This window comes from Macrosteles quadrilineatus, unplaced genomic scaffold (assembly GCF_028750875.1).
Source record: "Macrosteles quadrilineatus isolate MER2022 unplaced genomic scaffold, UCM_ALF_1.0 Scaffold_9__3_contigs__length_116548681, whole genome shotgun sequence".
Lineage (NCBI taxonomy): Eukaryota > Metazoa > Arthropoda > Insecta > Hemiptera > Cicadellidae > Macrosteles > Macrosteles quadrilineatus.
In genome coordinates, this window is record NW_026542602.1 from 45,922,522 (window position 1) to 45,940,137 (window position 17,616).

The window sequence follows — 17,616 nt, forward strand, 5'->3', positions numbered from 1 at the left end:
GGGTTTGAGGAAAGAGGTTTACAGTTTGTTTAGATCCTCTCAAGGGTCTGAAGAAAGATGCTTAAAGTTTTACTCAGTTTTTTTTCAAGGGTATGAGAAAGATTGACAGTTGAGCTTAGTTCTCCTCTGTGGACTTGAAGAAAACATTCAGCAGGGGTCTGAAGAAGAGGTTGACAGTTTCAGCCTTTGACTTACTAATGGTTTAGTAGGAATTTAATTCAGATCATTGCAAAAGTCTGAAAAAGAGTTTGACAGTCTCAGTCCATACTTTACTTAGTGGTATAGGAAGAGGTTAACAGTTTCATTCATATTTTTACCAAGGGTCTAAAGAAAGAGTTTGTCAGTTTCACTTTGTATTTTACTGAGGGTTTGAGGAATATAGTTTCTTTTTATTATTTGCCAGGGTCTAAGGAAGAGGCCAACAGTACTGACCTAATTCAGATCTTTACCAAATACGAAGAAGAGTTTTTCAGTCTCAATTCATCCTTACTTTTAGGAAAAGGTTAACGGTTTCACTTAGTAATGGTCTGAAAAATAGGTTGACAATTGCACTCTATACTAAGGGGTTTAGGAAGTGGTGAACAATTTCATTGAGATCTTTACCAAGGTCTGATCAAAGAGATGAACAGTTATGCTAGGTTTTTAACAGAGGGTCTGATGTAAAAATTCGACAATGATTTGTGTGATTCTTTCAGGTGTGAGGTCGTTTTGGTGCGAGTGTGGGAAAGGTTACAAGCAGAAACAACACCTGGATCGTCACCAGAAGTTTATCTGTGGGAAGGAGCCAAGTTTCGAATGTGATTTTTGTCCATACAAGACTCATCGTAAAGACAGTCTCAATTCTCATATATTATTTAGGCATAAGATGGTGCAATAATTCTTGAAAAGCTTTATCTGTTTTGTTTAATATTTGTGTTTTTGTTGTTAAAGTTTAGTTGAAACCTGTTTTGCAAAGAGGGTAATATTTATTTTTATTTAATTGTTTTCAACGATAATATTTTAGAATTTAAATTAACTTTTCAACGTTTAATTATTTTCTATACCAAATTGCAGAAAAAAATTCTGTTTATATATTTCTAGTTTTTGTTTTACTGTTGTAATACCATACAGTGGATTGTTAAAAGGCATTTGAAGCAAAACTAAAGTAACCGACATTAGTACCTAATTATAGTTACCAAATAAAACTTATTTCTACTTGCGTGTTGTGGAATTAATTTTTATCCTTTATGAAAAATCTCAACCTTCTTAATTATATGATGCTTTGGGACACTCTAATTTTATGTACATGACATGTTAATTTAATTTAAATTTTACTACTTGGATGATTTGGGTTTAAGGGACAGTTTATACACTATACTATTAACTTATTTTTATATCGTCCTTAAATATCAAAATTTAAAATGCGTTCTTTATAGTGAAATTTTCTTAAATTATATTTTGCTACTCCCTTGATTGTCTAATTTTTTCATGTTAACTCAGATTTAGAAATAAATTGATAAACACAGTCTTCCAAAATCAGGTCATAGGGTATTTGTAATTCACTTGTGGTGTGTATCAAAGTTAATCTTAAACCACTCAACAACTTCCTATACCTAATTGCACTTTCTGAAGTAATATTTGAACATAAAACAAATTAAAATTACTACTTTTTATTTTGACAGGTTTTCTATCAGAATCAACACAGTTTTGGTGCGAGTGTGGTCGAAGTTATAAGCAGAAAAGAAATTTATATCGTCATAAGTCTTACGAGTGTCGTGGGGTTCCTCGCAGATTCAGCTGTATTAAATGCAACTACAAAGCTAAATTGAAAGATCACCTTAAGACCCACATGAGGTTGAAACATGGAATAAGTTTATGTTAATTTGAAATTTAATAAAAGTTTATTCTTTATTGGTGTTTGTTATAACTTTTTAACTGTTACCATTCATGAATTATAAATCTTTATTAGTCTTTTAAATAATTAAGTTACAATAGACATAGTCAACAATGAAAATGGCATCAAAAGAGCCTTAGATTTATAAATAGTTTAAACACAGTTATTAACATAACCTCAAGACACCGTAAACAGTAATATACATACACTGACACAAGTACAACATATAATTTCACTGACTTAGCCTAATAAAGAAAAAAAAACTTATTAAAGATGAATAATAGGAATAGCACAGAAAGAACCTACACTTCATATGACAGTGATAACAAGAAAATCAATTATTTAAAAATCATTTGAAAAACACAGAACAATAAACAGTAACAAACATTTAGGCACTAAAAGAAAGTGTTTGAAAGACTGAGTAACAGTTGACTAGGGACTACCTAAGAACTAGATAACACTTGTACTACCACTATTTTGCTCTGCAAAAAAAATCATCTGGTGTTGATTGTAAACGTTTTACTTAAACGTTTAAGGTAACGCTTGAGTAATTATTGTAAATGTTGATTCCACAGAAAGATTATTCAAATGTGAAGAATGATACGTATCTTGTTAAAATATGAAAAACAAATATCCTAACTAATAGCACTGATTATTTCTATTAAATAAGTTTTTTAAGTTTGTAATTATTTATGTCTGAGAATGGAAAACAACACTGTCGGTTCTTAATTCCTCGCTGTCTTTGACTATCGTTTGACAAGCGTAAGGTTTTAAAATTATGAAATGTTTCAGTTTCCAAGAATGATTTGAAGCAGTTTTCTTGCGAGTGTGGCCGTAGATACAAATACAGTCAACACTTGACACGTCACAAGAATTACGAATGTGGAGTTCCTCCTAGGTTCGCCTGCCCTATGTGCCAATACAAAGGCAAACTAAAGGAGCATCTGAAAACCCACATGTTCCTCAAGCACAAAGCTGCATATTCAGACACAATGTTCCAAAACTTACGTTTTTGATTTAATGTTAGTTTAATCTAGTCTTTTTGTCATTAAGAGGCGAGCTGGTTTAGTGGTATAGCGTGGGACTTAGGTCCACGTAGTCTAAGGTTCAAATCCCACCAATCACAAATATATTTTATCTAAGTTGTATGCAGTATTTTTTAGGTATACCCTGAAATAATATAACAGTCATGGTATAGAGTCTAGTAAAAAAAAAGGAACATTAAGTCTCTTCATCATTAAAGGGGGTTTATAAAAGAAAAGAAAAATACAGTTAACCTTTGTGAACAACAGTATCTTTTATTTTTCAGAAATATGACTTATATAAAAATCAGAGTTAGGTTTGCGATAAGTAAAAGAGAAATAAAGATTATTTCTCTTATACTTAAGTTTGTTGGGTTGAATTACAGTACCATTATGTGTATTTGAATGAAATTTATGAAGCCATTATCTTTGCATATTTTTGTGTGTGATTTATACGAATAAAGGTTACAAATTTGTGATATTAAAACGATTATTATGTATTCACCAAGGTTACTTTTGTAGTCATACAGGTTATTGTACTTTTTTGAGACATTTTCCCTATCAGTTTTAGGATTGGCCTATATTTATTTACATTGGATGTCATTTTCTATCAAAGTAACATTAGTTAAATTTTAAATGTGCTATGTCTTCTACCTACTGAATTTTAATGACAACTTGAACATTTAGTTTGAGGTTATGTCGTACTAATTGTGTCTTTTAAATATTTTAAAATTTGAACTATTTACACTATATTTTTCTTTACTATTTCTTTTTAGCAGACAAGAATCTACAGTGTGTCGTGTGTGGCCGTAGATATTCTCATCCCAATTCTCTCTACAATCATAAAAAATTTGAATGTGGAAAGTCGCCAGCCTTCAGTTGTCATCTCTGCCCATACAAAGCCCATAGGAAAGGGAATCTTAGAACCCATGTCTTTCTTAAACACCAATCAACACTATAAACACAAATCAGCTGTTATTGGTTAAAAACGTTTTAGTTTCTTTTGTTTTATTTTTTTTCATGTTACGAAGTAGTCTTTAATTTATATAATTTAAACTTCTCTTTGTTCTATAAAACGTTAAACTATTTTAAGCTCTAATATTTTTATCTACCTAACTTCTAAGTTATTGAGTTCTTTTATACAAATATTACTATTTTCTTTTAAATTTAACTCACTGTTTGATTATTTTTGTTTGAACGTAATTCCAGAACTAGCAGTGCTATTAAAGGAAACTACCAAAATGTTTGTTGTAACATATTGTATAGTTTTAGACTTGTTTAAAATATTAAAGTTTTTTGTTGAAACCAGTTTTAAAATACTGTTCAGTAGTAGATTAATAAGTTTATTTCCTTTGTTCTGCTAAACTCCAATGATAATTTATCAATATGTTCTTATCCACTAAAATTCGTGGAAATCTGACTGAGCCAGGTATAAAAATTTCATAAGGGAACAACTGTACTATATACACACGTTAAAAATATATCGATTTTGATTTCAAATTTATAAGTCATAATATATTCCATCCCCTTCAACACAAAATTAAGTTAAGTAACTATTGCTTAATATTGTGATGAGGGCTCCACTTTTTCTCTCAGTTAGTCATGAAAGGAGAGAATTTTATGGATAATTAAAATGAAATTTTAAATTTTCTGGTTTATGTGAGTATGATGGTATTTCTTTCTCTCACCCACCTCTCCTTTCTCATTCATCTCCCTCACTCTCTCTCCCCTAATTTTCTTCCCCTCTCGATCACATCCCTTTCTCTTCCCCCTTTCTCTTCCCGTTTCTCTATCTCTCTTTCTCTTTCCAATCTCCTTCACAACCCCCCCCCCCCAATTCACAAACACCACCTCACTCACACGAATCAGAATATTTTCAATATCATTTTAATAATCCATTAATCCTCTCCTTTCATAACTACTCCTCTCGTCTGGGAAGTAGACGTGACAATACATACTGTAAATGCAACACACTCTATTTTATAGTAAAAGTTTTTTTAGTAAAATAGATCAGTTCTTTTTACAATCTCTTGAGTAGTTAATTATGTACTATGGTAAGTAAAAAAATTGTAGAGTAGTATTTTTGGTGTAGTTTATTATTCAAGTAGAATACATTAGTTTAAGTATCTTTTAGAAGCGTTTTCAAGTAGACTGATACTGTTTTGACTACCATATGGACACATAGCTGCAGTATATAATACATTTAGTTTTAATTAAGAGTTCCTGATACATTTGACTCTTAAAACATATCATAAAGTCAATAAATAGCATTACTGTATACATAATAACAACACTTAGACAACACACAACAATTAGATTTTTTAGTTAATCTAAACAGGGTTTTCTCAGTTTATCAAATTTAGGAGGAAAATCGTTGTTTTTTATATGTACACACATTTCAAATTATAAAAAATAAAAATTATCTGGTACAAGTAGTTTTGATGATATAGATTTACTCATTGCTTTTACCTACACCGTTGTTACAGGCAACCACCAGTTCGCATGTCTTTGTGGAAGAAACTACAAGCAAAAGAAGCATCTCGTAGCCCACCAGCGTTACGAGTGCTTCACAGATCCCCTGTTTAACTGTTCCGTCTGTTCCTACAAAGCCAAGAGAAAAACACATCTTCGGAGGCACATGGTGTACAAACACAATAAACCCTTATGATGCCAACAGATTTCTTCAAGTTACACAAACTTCAATGCGCTTTTCATTAAAAGGCGTTTTGGATCTGTTATTTCAGTTACTTCCTAGGATTAAAACTGGGACCCACTTCCCTAAATTGATTTAAGAAATGGACTTCTCAAAATTGGTAATCTTTTTAAGTCCATGGTCAAGGTTGACTTGGCAGAATAATACAAAATACTGATAGACAATTTAGTAAAATTGAAGCTTGTCTTAAAAATGAATTGCTGCAAAGCATTTAAAACGTCATTCAGTATTTTGGCAAGTGCCACATGGTCATCTCCCGAATACCTCGAGTCGTCGAGCGTGGCATAAACAATTCTTATTCATGATCGAGATGCATGTTTGATACAGCAACTACTGCAAAATAGCTATTCTATTTCATGGTAAAATTGCAGTCACTTTTTGATAAAAATACAAACCTATTTCTATAGAGCTACCGATGCAGTTCACTGTAAAATACATTTTTTTAAATTTACACTAAATTTTGCATTTTATCAATAGATAGGGCATATTATTATGAACTACAGCATCTGTCACATAGCAATTGTTTCACCAAATCTTTGTTGTTGTAAAAATGCCATTGTGAAAAGCAGTCACTGCATACCAAAATGTATATTACGTAACGTTTACGGATTATTTACAGTGATATTTAGTGCTTAAGTTACTCTTGCAAACCCGTACCAAAGACTAGTAATTCAATTTGTAGGGAGAACAAATCAATTTGTTATCTCAAAACGTTTTTAAACTCACTTAACCCGAAAACTGAAACAAAATTTTCACCCAATCCTTTTTTTTGAGGGGGGGGGAGGTTAAAAATTTAATAGATATAGGTAAGTCATGACTGAGGTTAGATGTTTTTAACCTTACGTATATTAAAAGTACTGTGTTACACCAAAGTATTTTGAATTTTAACTAGTTACTGTATTTTCTGGTCATTACATAATATAACTGTACGCAAAACAGTTAAGATAATCCCACAAAATCTTACTTTTCAATTGATAACTTGCCACATATTATATTGATCTTATTCTAATCAGCGATATTCAAATAAGTAATATTATTTTAAAATAAGATAATTTTGGCTATGATTGGAAGCAGGATAAATTATTTTTATTCAATATTGTTTCAGATTTTTTCACAATTTAATTACTCTGCCTTTTGATCTTATAGGCTCTGCTTTTATAGTTGCAGAGGTTCTAGATTCTATTATAGCAGAAAAGCTTTTGATTGTTGTGGCCTTCTTATTATATTTGAAACGAACGTTTTATAATATACCTATGCCTTGTAATATAGAAAATAATAATTACACCTAGGCTCTTATAAGTTTTGTCATACCACAGATTTGTACATGTAATGTATTGGTAATTGCAACTTGAAAAACTTTCAGCAAACCCATACACAATTTTTTATAACCTAGAACTTGTCTTGACTTGCGTAGAAACCCATTATTTACTACTTGCTAAATTTATGTTATTATTACAATATAATTTTAATATTTTTAGTCTAGTCACTGACATGTTATAAGTACCTAAGACATGTAGTCTTTATTTTTATTGTAATAAAATGTTTTATATTTTTGCATTTGAATCATTCCTATATCGTCAATCCTAAAACCAATTGAAAAAAAAAATTTCAGATATACTTGTCTTTTGTAACATTAGCATAGTGATAACATAGCATAGTGATAATGATATTATTGTTGTGTGTAGTGAAAGTTAATTGTATTAAGTTATCCATGGAATGTGCAATAACAAAGTTAGATACAATACTATTTTAACTATTAAGTAAACTAATCGTATTACTTTTTCAAACCTTAAATGAAAGACATAAAAACCCTAAAAATTGTTATTGACCTACAGAATAAAAAAATGTCAAAAATGACATTTTTGATATTAAAAAGTGAATCAAAAACCAGACAAAAGAAACTGAATTAAGATACAAGAAGAAAATAAATATCTTGGAAAGAAGTTAATAAACAACATGTAGAAACATAATTATTGAAATATTCAACTCAAAGTTTACAATTCCAAACTTGGGTTTTTTTGAATAATATCAATTATTTCTAAGGTTAAGTGTTTCAAAAATTACACTAACAATTATTTAAGACAATTGCTTTGTTTGAATGTTACAGTTTTCGGGAAGAAAGGAAGACAATTTTGCAGCTGTGGGCGGTCGTACAAACACAAGAAACATCTTCAAGCTCATCAGAAATACGAGTGTGGCAAAGCTCCTGCTTTTTACTGTCATCTATGTGATTTTAAGGCGAAGCAGAAACAGAATCTGAAGTCACACATGTGGATTAAACACAAACAAACATTTAGTGGTGAGTGTGAATTTTTTTACGTAGAGTTAAATTATTACTGAGATTAACTGTAAGAAAGGATCATGAGGTCAAAGGTCCTAAATTTGCCTTAAAGAAGAATTATCATGTAATTTCATTTCACTATGCGAAAATTTGCAGTAAGATAAGTCAGTAAGATTATTAAAAACCTTAAAGATCTTTTCTCTATATGATCGGACTTTGCATTAGATAATTATTTTTGCAAAGAAACAAAAATTATTCACTCAGAACCACAACCAAAATCCCACTCACTTATTACAATTAAAACAGACAAAAGATTGTACTACTGTAACTAATATTTTTCTTGACAAACCGTTTTTTCATAATTTTCAATTGTAGTATAGCAAAATAAAAAGATCCTATAAAGTAAAAAAATCAAAAGTATACATATTTTACCTAGCCATTTATTCTATTAGATCATTATCTACCTCCCTCAAGTAATTAAGGTGAAAAATTTCCAATTAATTATTTTCTGTTACTTTGAATTTTACCCTCCATGTTATTTATCATTTTTAATATTAGCTTTTGAATATTATTGATGCTGTTGTGCATAATGAATAAAGAGATTAACATTTTTCTCAGGGTGGTCGTAAATTATTGTACACATTTTAAGATAAAATAAATAAATAACCAAGCAACATGGGAATTGTTTCATTAAATAGCAAATTTAAAACAGTTCTGTACAGTAACTGCAAAAAATAACAATGAAATGTCAGCAATTATAAAAAGCAGTTAATACTTTAATAACACTTTCTTATTAAATAGCGACCAGACAAGTAGGTATTTTAAGCCAAGTATGAATGGAGATCAATGTAGAATAAGTGGCGCGATCTTGTAGTCTTGTTAGTGACTAAGGCCGACATACCTTAGACACAGCTGTTAATTAATAGCCCATAAAGCTAATGGCAACTAAGGGACCTACAGTTCATAGTGGAATCCGACCACATTTTTGCCTTGGTATATACGAATTGGTCCAATTATCAGGATAGCACTGCGGATAGTCGTAGTGCGTACGTTAATTCACACCAGGGAGTATCTCATCCACAGTGCATGCCTATAAATATCCACAATTCGTGACCTAGTAGTTGGATTACAGGACGACGCCACCAGTCCCATTAGTTATTTTCTCCATTACTTTTTAAATTTGTTACCACAATTTGTCATTATAAAATATACAAATTGTTTTGTATTGCCTTAAGGCCTAATTTTTTATCCCTTTTCTACATAAAACATTTTATTTTCTCATTTCTGTTAAAAAGCCTTTGGCTAAAATTTGTAATCTGTGAAATTATTTCAAGTTTAACTGTTTACTTACAAGATGAACTGTTGCATGTACTGTTAACGCAAATCAATTATAGTTAATATCTGTTTTTGACAAATGTGTGCTTACTTGCGTTTAACTCGGGGATGCTTTCATAAGGGTTTAACCAGTCTGCATTGTTTTTGTCTATGTCTGAAAATGCTTTGGTCATCTAATTGATTACAGCTGTGTGAATCCAACAATAGCATCTATCTAAGTACATTGTGTATAAAATATAATCTATTTGTTGTCAAAATTAAAGACAGTTGTTCATTAAAAAAATGGTTATAGTGAGTTATACAAATTTAGTATATTTCTTAAACATCATCAAATTAATCATGTATAGGTGAAAGACCAACAAATTGTAAACAACAAGAATTTTTGTTGTCATATTTTGCATTAATCAATCAGTTTGATTAGTTCGATAAGTTTGATTAGTTTCTATCTGGGCACAGAGTCCACTCAATGCAACTACGTCCATTGTTATTTTAAGGAGACAGAACATGTAGAATTAATTCATACTCAAACATATTTATTTTAAAGATTACAGCAGATGGCCTCGCCAAGTTTATAAAACATGTCGGTAAGATTCAATTGATGCAGAAATGTAAAAAACAAATGTTTACATTTTTTCTTCTTTTTTATAACAAAATTCACATAAATAAATTCAACTAAGGTCAAGGTGGTTTGTGGCAGGCACTAAATTAAAACAAATTAGTACAAAACTAATGTAATTGAACAATTACTTTTTAATCAGAGCACTTCTATTTGGATTTATGCATTGCATTCTGTTGCCTTTTTTTTATAGTTCGTTGACCTTCAGTTTTGTGTTTGCAGATACATTGCCAACCTGATAAAAAAAGCAACACCTGTACGTTGAACATAACCTCTCACATGTGTTTGAGAGTGTTCTGATTGTTTCCTAAGAAAGTTTGAGTCTAATTGAAATATTATAGTCAGAGATTCTATACTTACATTGAGTTTATATTCAGCTTAAAATCTTAGGAGTGCGTGAATCCATAACAAATGTTGATTAGTGCAATTCTAGTATATTAAACACTTGCTTAATAAACTTCAAATTATCAATTTAACAATTTTTTTTTAACAGGCAGCCTTCCAGAAACAGACGCCAACGGAGTAGAGACAGCCAACAGACGCATCTGGTCGGGGACAACATCGGACAAGAAGTACATCTGTACCAAATGTCAGAAGAGTTACAAGCATAAACCCAGCATTTACAAACATCTCCGATACGAATGTGGAAAAGATCCTGAATTAAGCTGTGCGCATTGCCCTTACAAGAGTAAACAACGGGGTGCACTCATCTATCACATATTTTCAAAACATAATCCTGATATGTAAATCTTTCTAGTTTTACATTAATGTTAGACATTATTTTCGTGTCTTTGAACTTTGAAGGGTGTGTTGGTGGGTAAACAATCCACCGAAAAGGCTAGTTGATTCATTTAAGTGCTATGCGTTAAGATTTATGTTATTTTATGTATGTGAAAAAACAACACACACAATATTAAATTTATGTTTGTGCCTTTACGTGTTGAAACAATTCCAAAGAATGTTACGAACACTCCTCCAAAAAGTCCAGTTCAGTTATTTTAGTGCTATGCGTTAAGTTTTTTAGTTACTTTATGTATGTTAAAAAGCACAAACATTATTTAGGTTCGTGCTGTTAAGCGTTGAAACAAATCCAAAATATATAACAAACACTGCCCCAAAATGGCTAGTCGAGTTATTTTAGTGCTGTGTTAAGTTTTTAGTTACTTTATTTATGTTAAAAAGCATAAACATTGTTTAGTTTTGTGCTTTTAAGCGTTGAAACTATTCCAAAGTTTATTACAAACACTCAATAGAAAAGGCTAATTGAGTTGTTTCAGTGCTATCCGTTAAGTTTTTGCTATTTTATCTATACAGTATAAAAAGAAACTACAAGGAGTTTGCTGATTCCTGATCGTTGGAATCCTTAATTACTACTGGGTACTAAATTCAATAAACATGGAATACTGTTTTTCATTACCGTGTGAAAGTGCCTTAAGCAATAATACTTTTGTCATATTTACCAGTTTAAGGTAGTCTTGTGTTAAGCCTTTCAACCTACCTTTTTTAGTTTGTTTAAGCTCACAATGATGGTTTTCAGCTTTTGGTCCTGTAAATGTACTTTTAAGGCTGAAAAGGCTAAGTAACTAATGTTTTTTTCTCTTTGTAACGAACATTTGATTATTGTTATTGGGAATAACTAATAGAAGTTTGTGCTGTTAAATGCATTTTCACAATTATATTTTGATCGTACTTTGTGTTCCGTTTAATTTGTTAGATTATATGAAATAAGATTTTATTTTATATTTTAGTCGTTTACATTCATCTGACTTACTATTGTTAACATGTGTTAGTGGATGGTGTTTACTATTGGCAAACTAATAAAAATCAGCTTTCAAGCGAATACTCTTTTATGTATCCAACCCTTACTTATCATTTTGTACATCTAACATAAGTGAGATCATTACACATGTGTTTGAGAGTTTTCTGATTGTGTATTAAGAACGTTTGAGCCTAAATATTATAGTCAGTGATTCTACACTTACGTTGAGTTTATATTCAGCTTATAATCTTATGAGTGCGTGAATATCTCAAAAATGTTGATCGATATATTTCAGTACCTTAAACACTTGCCTAATCAACTTCCAGTTAATCTATATTTATCGAATAGTCAATTTAACAATTTTTTTAACAGACAGCCTTCCAGAAACATACGCCAACGGAGTAGAAACAGCCAATAGACGCATCTGGTCGGGAACAACATCGGACGCGAAGTACATCTGTACCAAATGTGGGAAGAGTTACAAGTATAAAACCGGCATTTACACTCATCTCCAATACGAATGTGGAAAAAATCCGGAATTTAGCTGTGCTCATTGCCCTTACAAGAGTAAACGAATGAGTCACTTTACGAGTCACATGATTTTCAAACATTAGTGCTGATATGTAAAACTTTCGAGTTATATACCATTTCAAAATATTTTTGTCAAGCACCACAGTGATTGTATTTTAAATATCTAGAATACTGTGGGATTAGAAATTGTCTTTGTAGTTTTTTAATTGTTTAACGAGTAAGAATGTCTAGGCTCCAAGGTATCTTAAGGTGTTGAAACAAATCCTAAGTATATTACAAACACTTACCAAAAAGGCTACTTGAGTTAATTTAGTGCTATGCGTTAAGTTTTTGCTATTTTATCTATAGTAACAATTATTCACAAGGAATGAGCTAATGCAGGACCTATGCTGTAGGAAGCTAGTTAAATATCGTTGGAATACAACGAAATGAACATTGAATATTGTTTTACATTCCTGTGTGAAAGTGCCTTGAGCAATAATACTACGTCATATTTTCCAGTTTAAGGTAGTAGTCCTTGTGTTAAGACTTATTGTAAGGATTCATAATTGGAGTTGAATTGGTTACAACATTTTCTTCCCCAGGGGGTTTAGTTAGTTTTAGTTATTGTTTATTAAAATAATTGCTGTTATTACTTTTGATAGGAGTTCATTTATTGTTATTAATTAATAGTTTATTCATTTATTGTTTTTTACATAATCTATATTATACATTGCTATACAATGTATAATTGTCAAAGAGCAATAAAGACATCATTATTATTATTATTATTATTACAACTATAGGAACCTACCTTTTTTAGTTTGTTTGATCAAGCTCACAATGATGGTTTTCAGCTTATGGTCTTGTAAATATAATTTTAAGGCTAATTTACATTCATGTACATCTGACATAAGTTGAAATCACAAATAAATAATGATTAATTTGTCATTAAGCTACTAGAATAAACTTTAAACAATGGATCACTCATAATATCTTTAAAATTAAATCTGAAGGGAAACCAACTTTAGTTCATATTTACAGTTAAACCTTGTCAGTACATTTTTTTACTATAAAGCCTGACATATGACTTCCATCTCATCTTCCTTCTTCTCCTACCCACATTCTACATGCTTTTAACATATGAGTTACCCAGTGAGGATAATAATTGTTCCCTAATTTACAGATAACAGAATGCAATACGAGACCATACAGACTCCTGATGGACGGATCCTTTTCGTGTGTCCTGACTGTGACAGGAGATACAAACACAAGTCTTCGTTGTGTAACCATAGGCGGGATGAATGTGGGAAAACTCCTCAGTTCTCCTGTACACACTGTCCTTACCAGTGTAAAGTCAAGAGCAACATGAAAGCACACATGGTCTTGAAGCATAAAAACATTGTGTTGCCTCCACGGTTATAACTTAGTGCAATCTTAGTCCAATAAATAAACATGCAGTCAACAATTTGTGTTCTTTTTTGGATCACACACAGATTTGAAAAATATCAGTTCAGTGTAGCTTTATAAGGTTAGTACACAAAGCTTAGACGGATATTTTGTTATTTACTCATGTTTGCAAAAATTATAACCGTACTAGTTCATACATACTATAAAGCCTGACCTTTAGGCCCAGTTCACAACGACATACTCTACCTAGCAGACTAGCCTTGGACTAGGTTAGCACGACTGGGTAGTGGACCACAGGATCACACAGGTTCACACGAGCGACATGTCCACGGACTAGGTGAAAATATCGATATCAAAACCACTCGAACCCATCACTGGTGCACAATGAGAACAAAGGTAAGAATGTGAGCTGCAGCACGACTACCCGATCGCTTGTGTGGACCTCATCCATAAGGCTACGTGTGCTGCTACGCAGCTCAACTGGACGACTGGTTAGCTGCCACGAGTGACTGTGTAGCTGCCACGAGTGACTGTGTAGCTGCCACGAGTGACTGGGAAGCGGGGCCTGACTAGGTTTTGGGACATCAAGCTCAAACACGACTAGCTAGTCGGCATCCTAAGCTCGTGTGAACGGCTCCAATTGATCCTGTGGTCCGCTACTCAGTCGTGCTGACCTAGTCCAAGCCTAGTCTGCTAGGTATGTCGTTCGTGTGACGGTTAACAACTAGAAACTGATGAAGTATGTACCATAAACAGTTTTATAAACAGTTCAACAACCGTTAGAGTGTCCTAGCTCTCGACTGTATGCCTCTACAGCTCTGTAGGACCTCTACAGTTTCCCTATCCTGCATCCTTTCCTAGACTCCAAGCCTCTTCAGACAATTCTGCATACCTTCTTCCTATCTTACATATGACTTCCATCTCATCCTTCTCCTGTTCAACCCTCCATTCTTTATCATAGTTCCCTCCTCATTATTTCCTCCTCCTACCCCAATTCTATGTACTTTTAACATATGGGTTACCCGTTGAGGATAATTACTGTTCCTTAATTTACAGATAACAGAACGCATCTGAGACGCATACAGAATGCATACGAGACCATACAGACTCCTGATGGGCGGATCCTTTTCGTGTGTCCTGACTGTGAAAAGAAATACAAACACAGGTCTTCGTTGCGTAATCATAGGAGGAATGAATGGGGAAAAACTCCACAGTTCTCCTGTACACACTGTCCTTACCAGTGTAAAGTCAAGAGCAACATGAAAGCACACATATTCTTGAAACATAAAAAAATTTTGATGCCTCCAACGTTATAACTTAGTGCAATCTAGATTTGTCTAACAAATAAATATGTAGTAAACAATTTTTGTTCTTTTGGATCACACAGATTTGAAAAAGATCAGTTGAGTGTAGCTTTATAAGATTAGTACACAAAACTTAGTCGGATGTTGGATTTACATTATTACAATTATGAATGTGCAGTAAAAGATGGTGAATACGAATTAACAAACTTTAATTAATCTAATATTCAGTGTTAATATACCTCCTGGTTCAGTTGACAGACTGTGACACCATAGGAACGATGTTGTGGGTTCTTGACTAAGAGTCGCCTTTAAAGTTTCACCAAAACTGTTCACTCTCATATTGTATCAGCTCGCATCAGGTTATGCTTATTTCGTTACACGCTGAGATATCGGACCCGTGTGGATGACTAAATACTAAGATACAATCTCTAAGAGGCCAACTTAACTCTATAATCTCTACCTAGATGTGTTTTCTCCACTTTTAATTTCCCAAAAAATTCTTACACATACAAATACTTGATAAAACAGAATGTTCTATCCAAAATTTATCCACAGATGTAAATTTCCATGAGTGAATCCAATGTGTTCTTACAGGCTTGGTTCAGTTCGTAGAGGACTTGTCGGAAGATTCCATGGTTCCTGGAAACTATGTTTGTGAAACGTGTGGAAAAGCATATAAATACAAGAGAGGCTTAGCCCAGCATCAGACCTACATTTGTGGACATGAACCGCAATTTCACTGTCCACATTGCCCTTACAAAGCCAAAGTTCGGGGAAGTCTCAAGTCTCACGTGATACTGAAACACTTTAAATAAATCTGCAAGTGTAAAAGTTTCATAAGTTCCTAAAAGACATTTATTTGATTTTGATGTGTTTAAATTCTTGTTCCAAGGGCGTTGTTCGATCTTCTTACATACACTACATGTGATTAAATATTATTAATATTTGTGTTTTTTAATTAATGCAGTTTGTTCAAAATTGAAATGAAGTATTTGCCCTTTTCAGTTTGCATGCATGCACAAGGTCTATATTTAAAAAAGTCCATTGATTGTAATATTTAGAGAGAGTACCAAAATTGTGAACTAGATCGCTTGCAAGGATTGTTTAACGTAAAAACTACTTTAAAAGGCGTAGATACAGAATCCAACCACATTTTGATGAATCAATATTCTACGAATTCAAGAAAATATTTAACTGCTATTAACTTTTTTAAGAGGTTCAATTCGTCTTAAAATATCCTTGACAGTTGTAATTACACAGAATTTACTCCATATTTAGGTTCTAACACGGATCATTTAAATTTGTTTCAATACCCTATTTTAAAATGAGTTGGTTTTATTGTACTTTGAAGGAAAACACATCCTACTAATATTATAAATGAGAAAGTTTGGATGTATGGTTGTATGTTTGTGACAAGTAAACGCGAAAAATACTGGTCGGATTGGGCTGAAATTTGGTATTATGATAGCTCACATTCCCGATTAACATATAGACGCATTCTTATCTCAAAAGTCCTTTCGGGCACCACCCCAGTCGCTCTGGAGTTTCCCATGTTAACCTTAGTAATCATAAGGAATAAAATAATTTTGTCAGCTGTTTCAACTATCCAAGTTGGTTCTATGATATTGAATAGCATTAAAAAGTTACAAGGTTTACAAACAGGGTGCAGTACTATTATTTTTTTACATTTATGACACATCTATTATATCCTATAAAAGCCATAAAGGTTAAATTTTGTTTTAAAAGGCTTATGTGTAGCTATTTTATCAACAGATGTAAAGATCAAAATGTTTCTATTTCGTGTTCTCTTCCCGTTGCAAAGCACGGGTACAACAGCTAGTATTTCATAATACAGGTAATTCAAATCAGCCAACCCCTCAAAATAGACCTGTTCATTAATTTTACATTTGCATGATGTTTTTATATTACCAAAATAATCTTTGCTCTAGAAGAAAATTTAATTATAATACATTAACTTAGAAGTTACTTGTCTGCAATTGAATATTTTGCATTTGAAGTTTCAAGTCAAATTACTCCGAAACCATTCATATTCGATTTTCAGTGTAATCTTATCAAATACAAATTTAACCTACGCGAATGGAAAAATGTCCTTGTAACCCAACAAATTAAAACATGTTTTCAGGGATTTACAATAGAGCTGAGAGTACCGATGAAAAGAAGTTTGTGTGTGACGATTGTGGAAAATCATACAAGTATAAAAGTGGATTGTACACACATCAGAAGTTTGATTGTGGGGACGCCCCAAAACTGGCCTGTCCTCACTGTCCCTACAAAGCCAAACAGCCAGTCCACCTGCGCTCACATATCGCTCTGAGACACAGCGAAATGTACAGAAACTAAATTGTAAAAATTACAGTGAACACTCTTTGATCCGGACACCATTAACCTGGACTTGTGTAATCCAATCAGCCGTTTAATAGCAGCCAATATACAAGTGTTTATGATAGAAAATAGTTAAACATTGTTTGGATTTGGATAAATTATTTAAGTTTCAAAAATTGTATATTTGGGATTGAATAGTTACTCTTTTACCTAGTTAAAACTAAAGTTTTGGGTTTCATCCAAATTTGTTACGAATAAAATATTTTAACATCTTCTAAGTTTAGGGTTTTTTATTCTTTACAATATAATCTGTCTGTTAACACGTTGGGTGCTGATGACGGGAATACCCGCCATTGCTTAACATTGAAATAAATGCAATTTTCATTTCAAACATGTCAACGGCACTTTAAGTGTTAAGACTGAACAGTTTTACTAGGTCCATCTAGTAGT

General features: G+C 32.2%; 1 protein-coding gene across 3 annotated transcripts in view; it reads left to right on the forward strand.

Annotated features, from left to right (window-relative positions):
* Positions 1 to 17,616, forward strand: part of LOC129002335 (longitudinals lacking protein, isoforms F/I/K/T-like) — a 205,422-nt gene that overhangs the window by 182,927 nt on the left and 4,879 nt on the right. The window contains exon 4 of one of the 3 annotated variants that reach the window (XM_054430066.1): positions 5,382 to 5,578. The exons of 1 other annotated variant lie outside the window; for it this stretch is intronic. In XM_054430066.1, the coding sequence (XP_054286041.1) occupies positions 5,382 to 5,563 (182 nt within the window). In that variant the 3' untranslated portion in view covers positions 5,564 to 5,578. Of the gene's footprint in view, positions 1 to 695; positions 893 to 5,381; positions 5,579 to 17,616 lie in introns of those variants that run through there. One more of the 3 variants, XM_054430067.1, reaches the window with a different exon arrangement.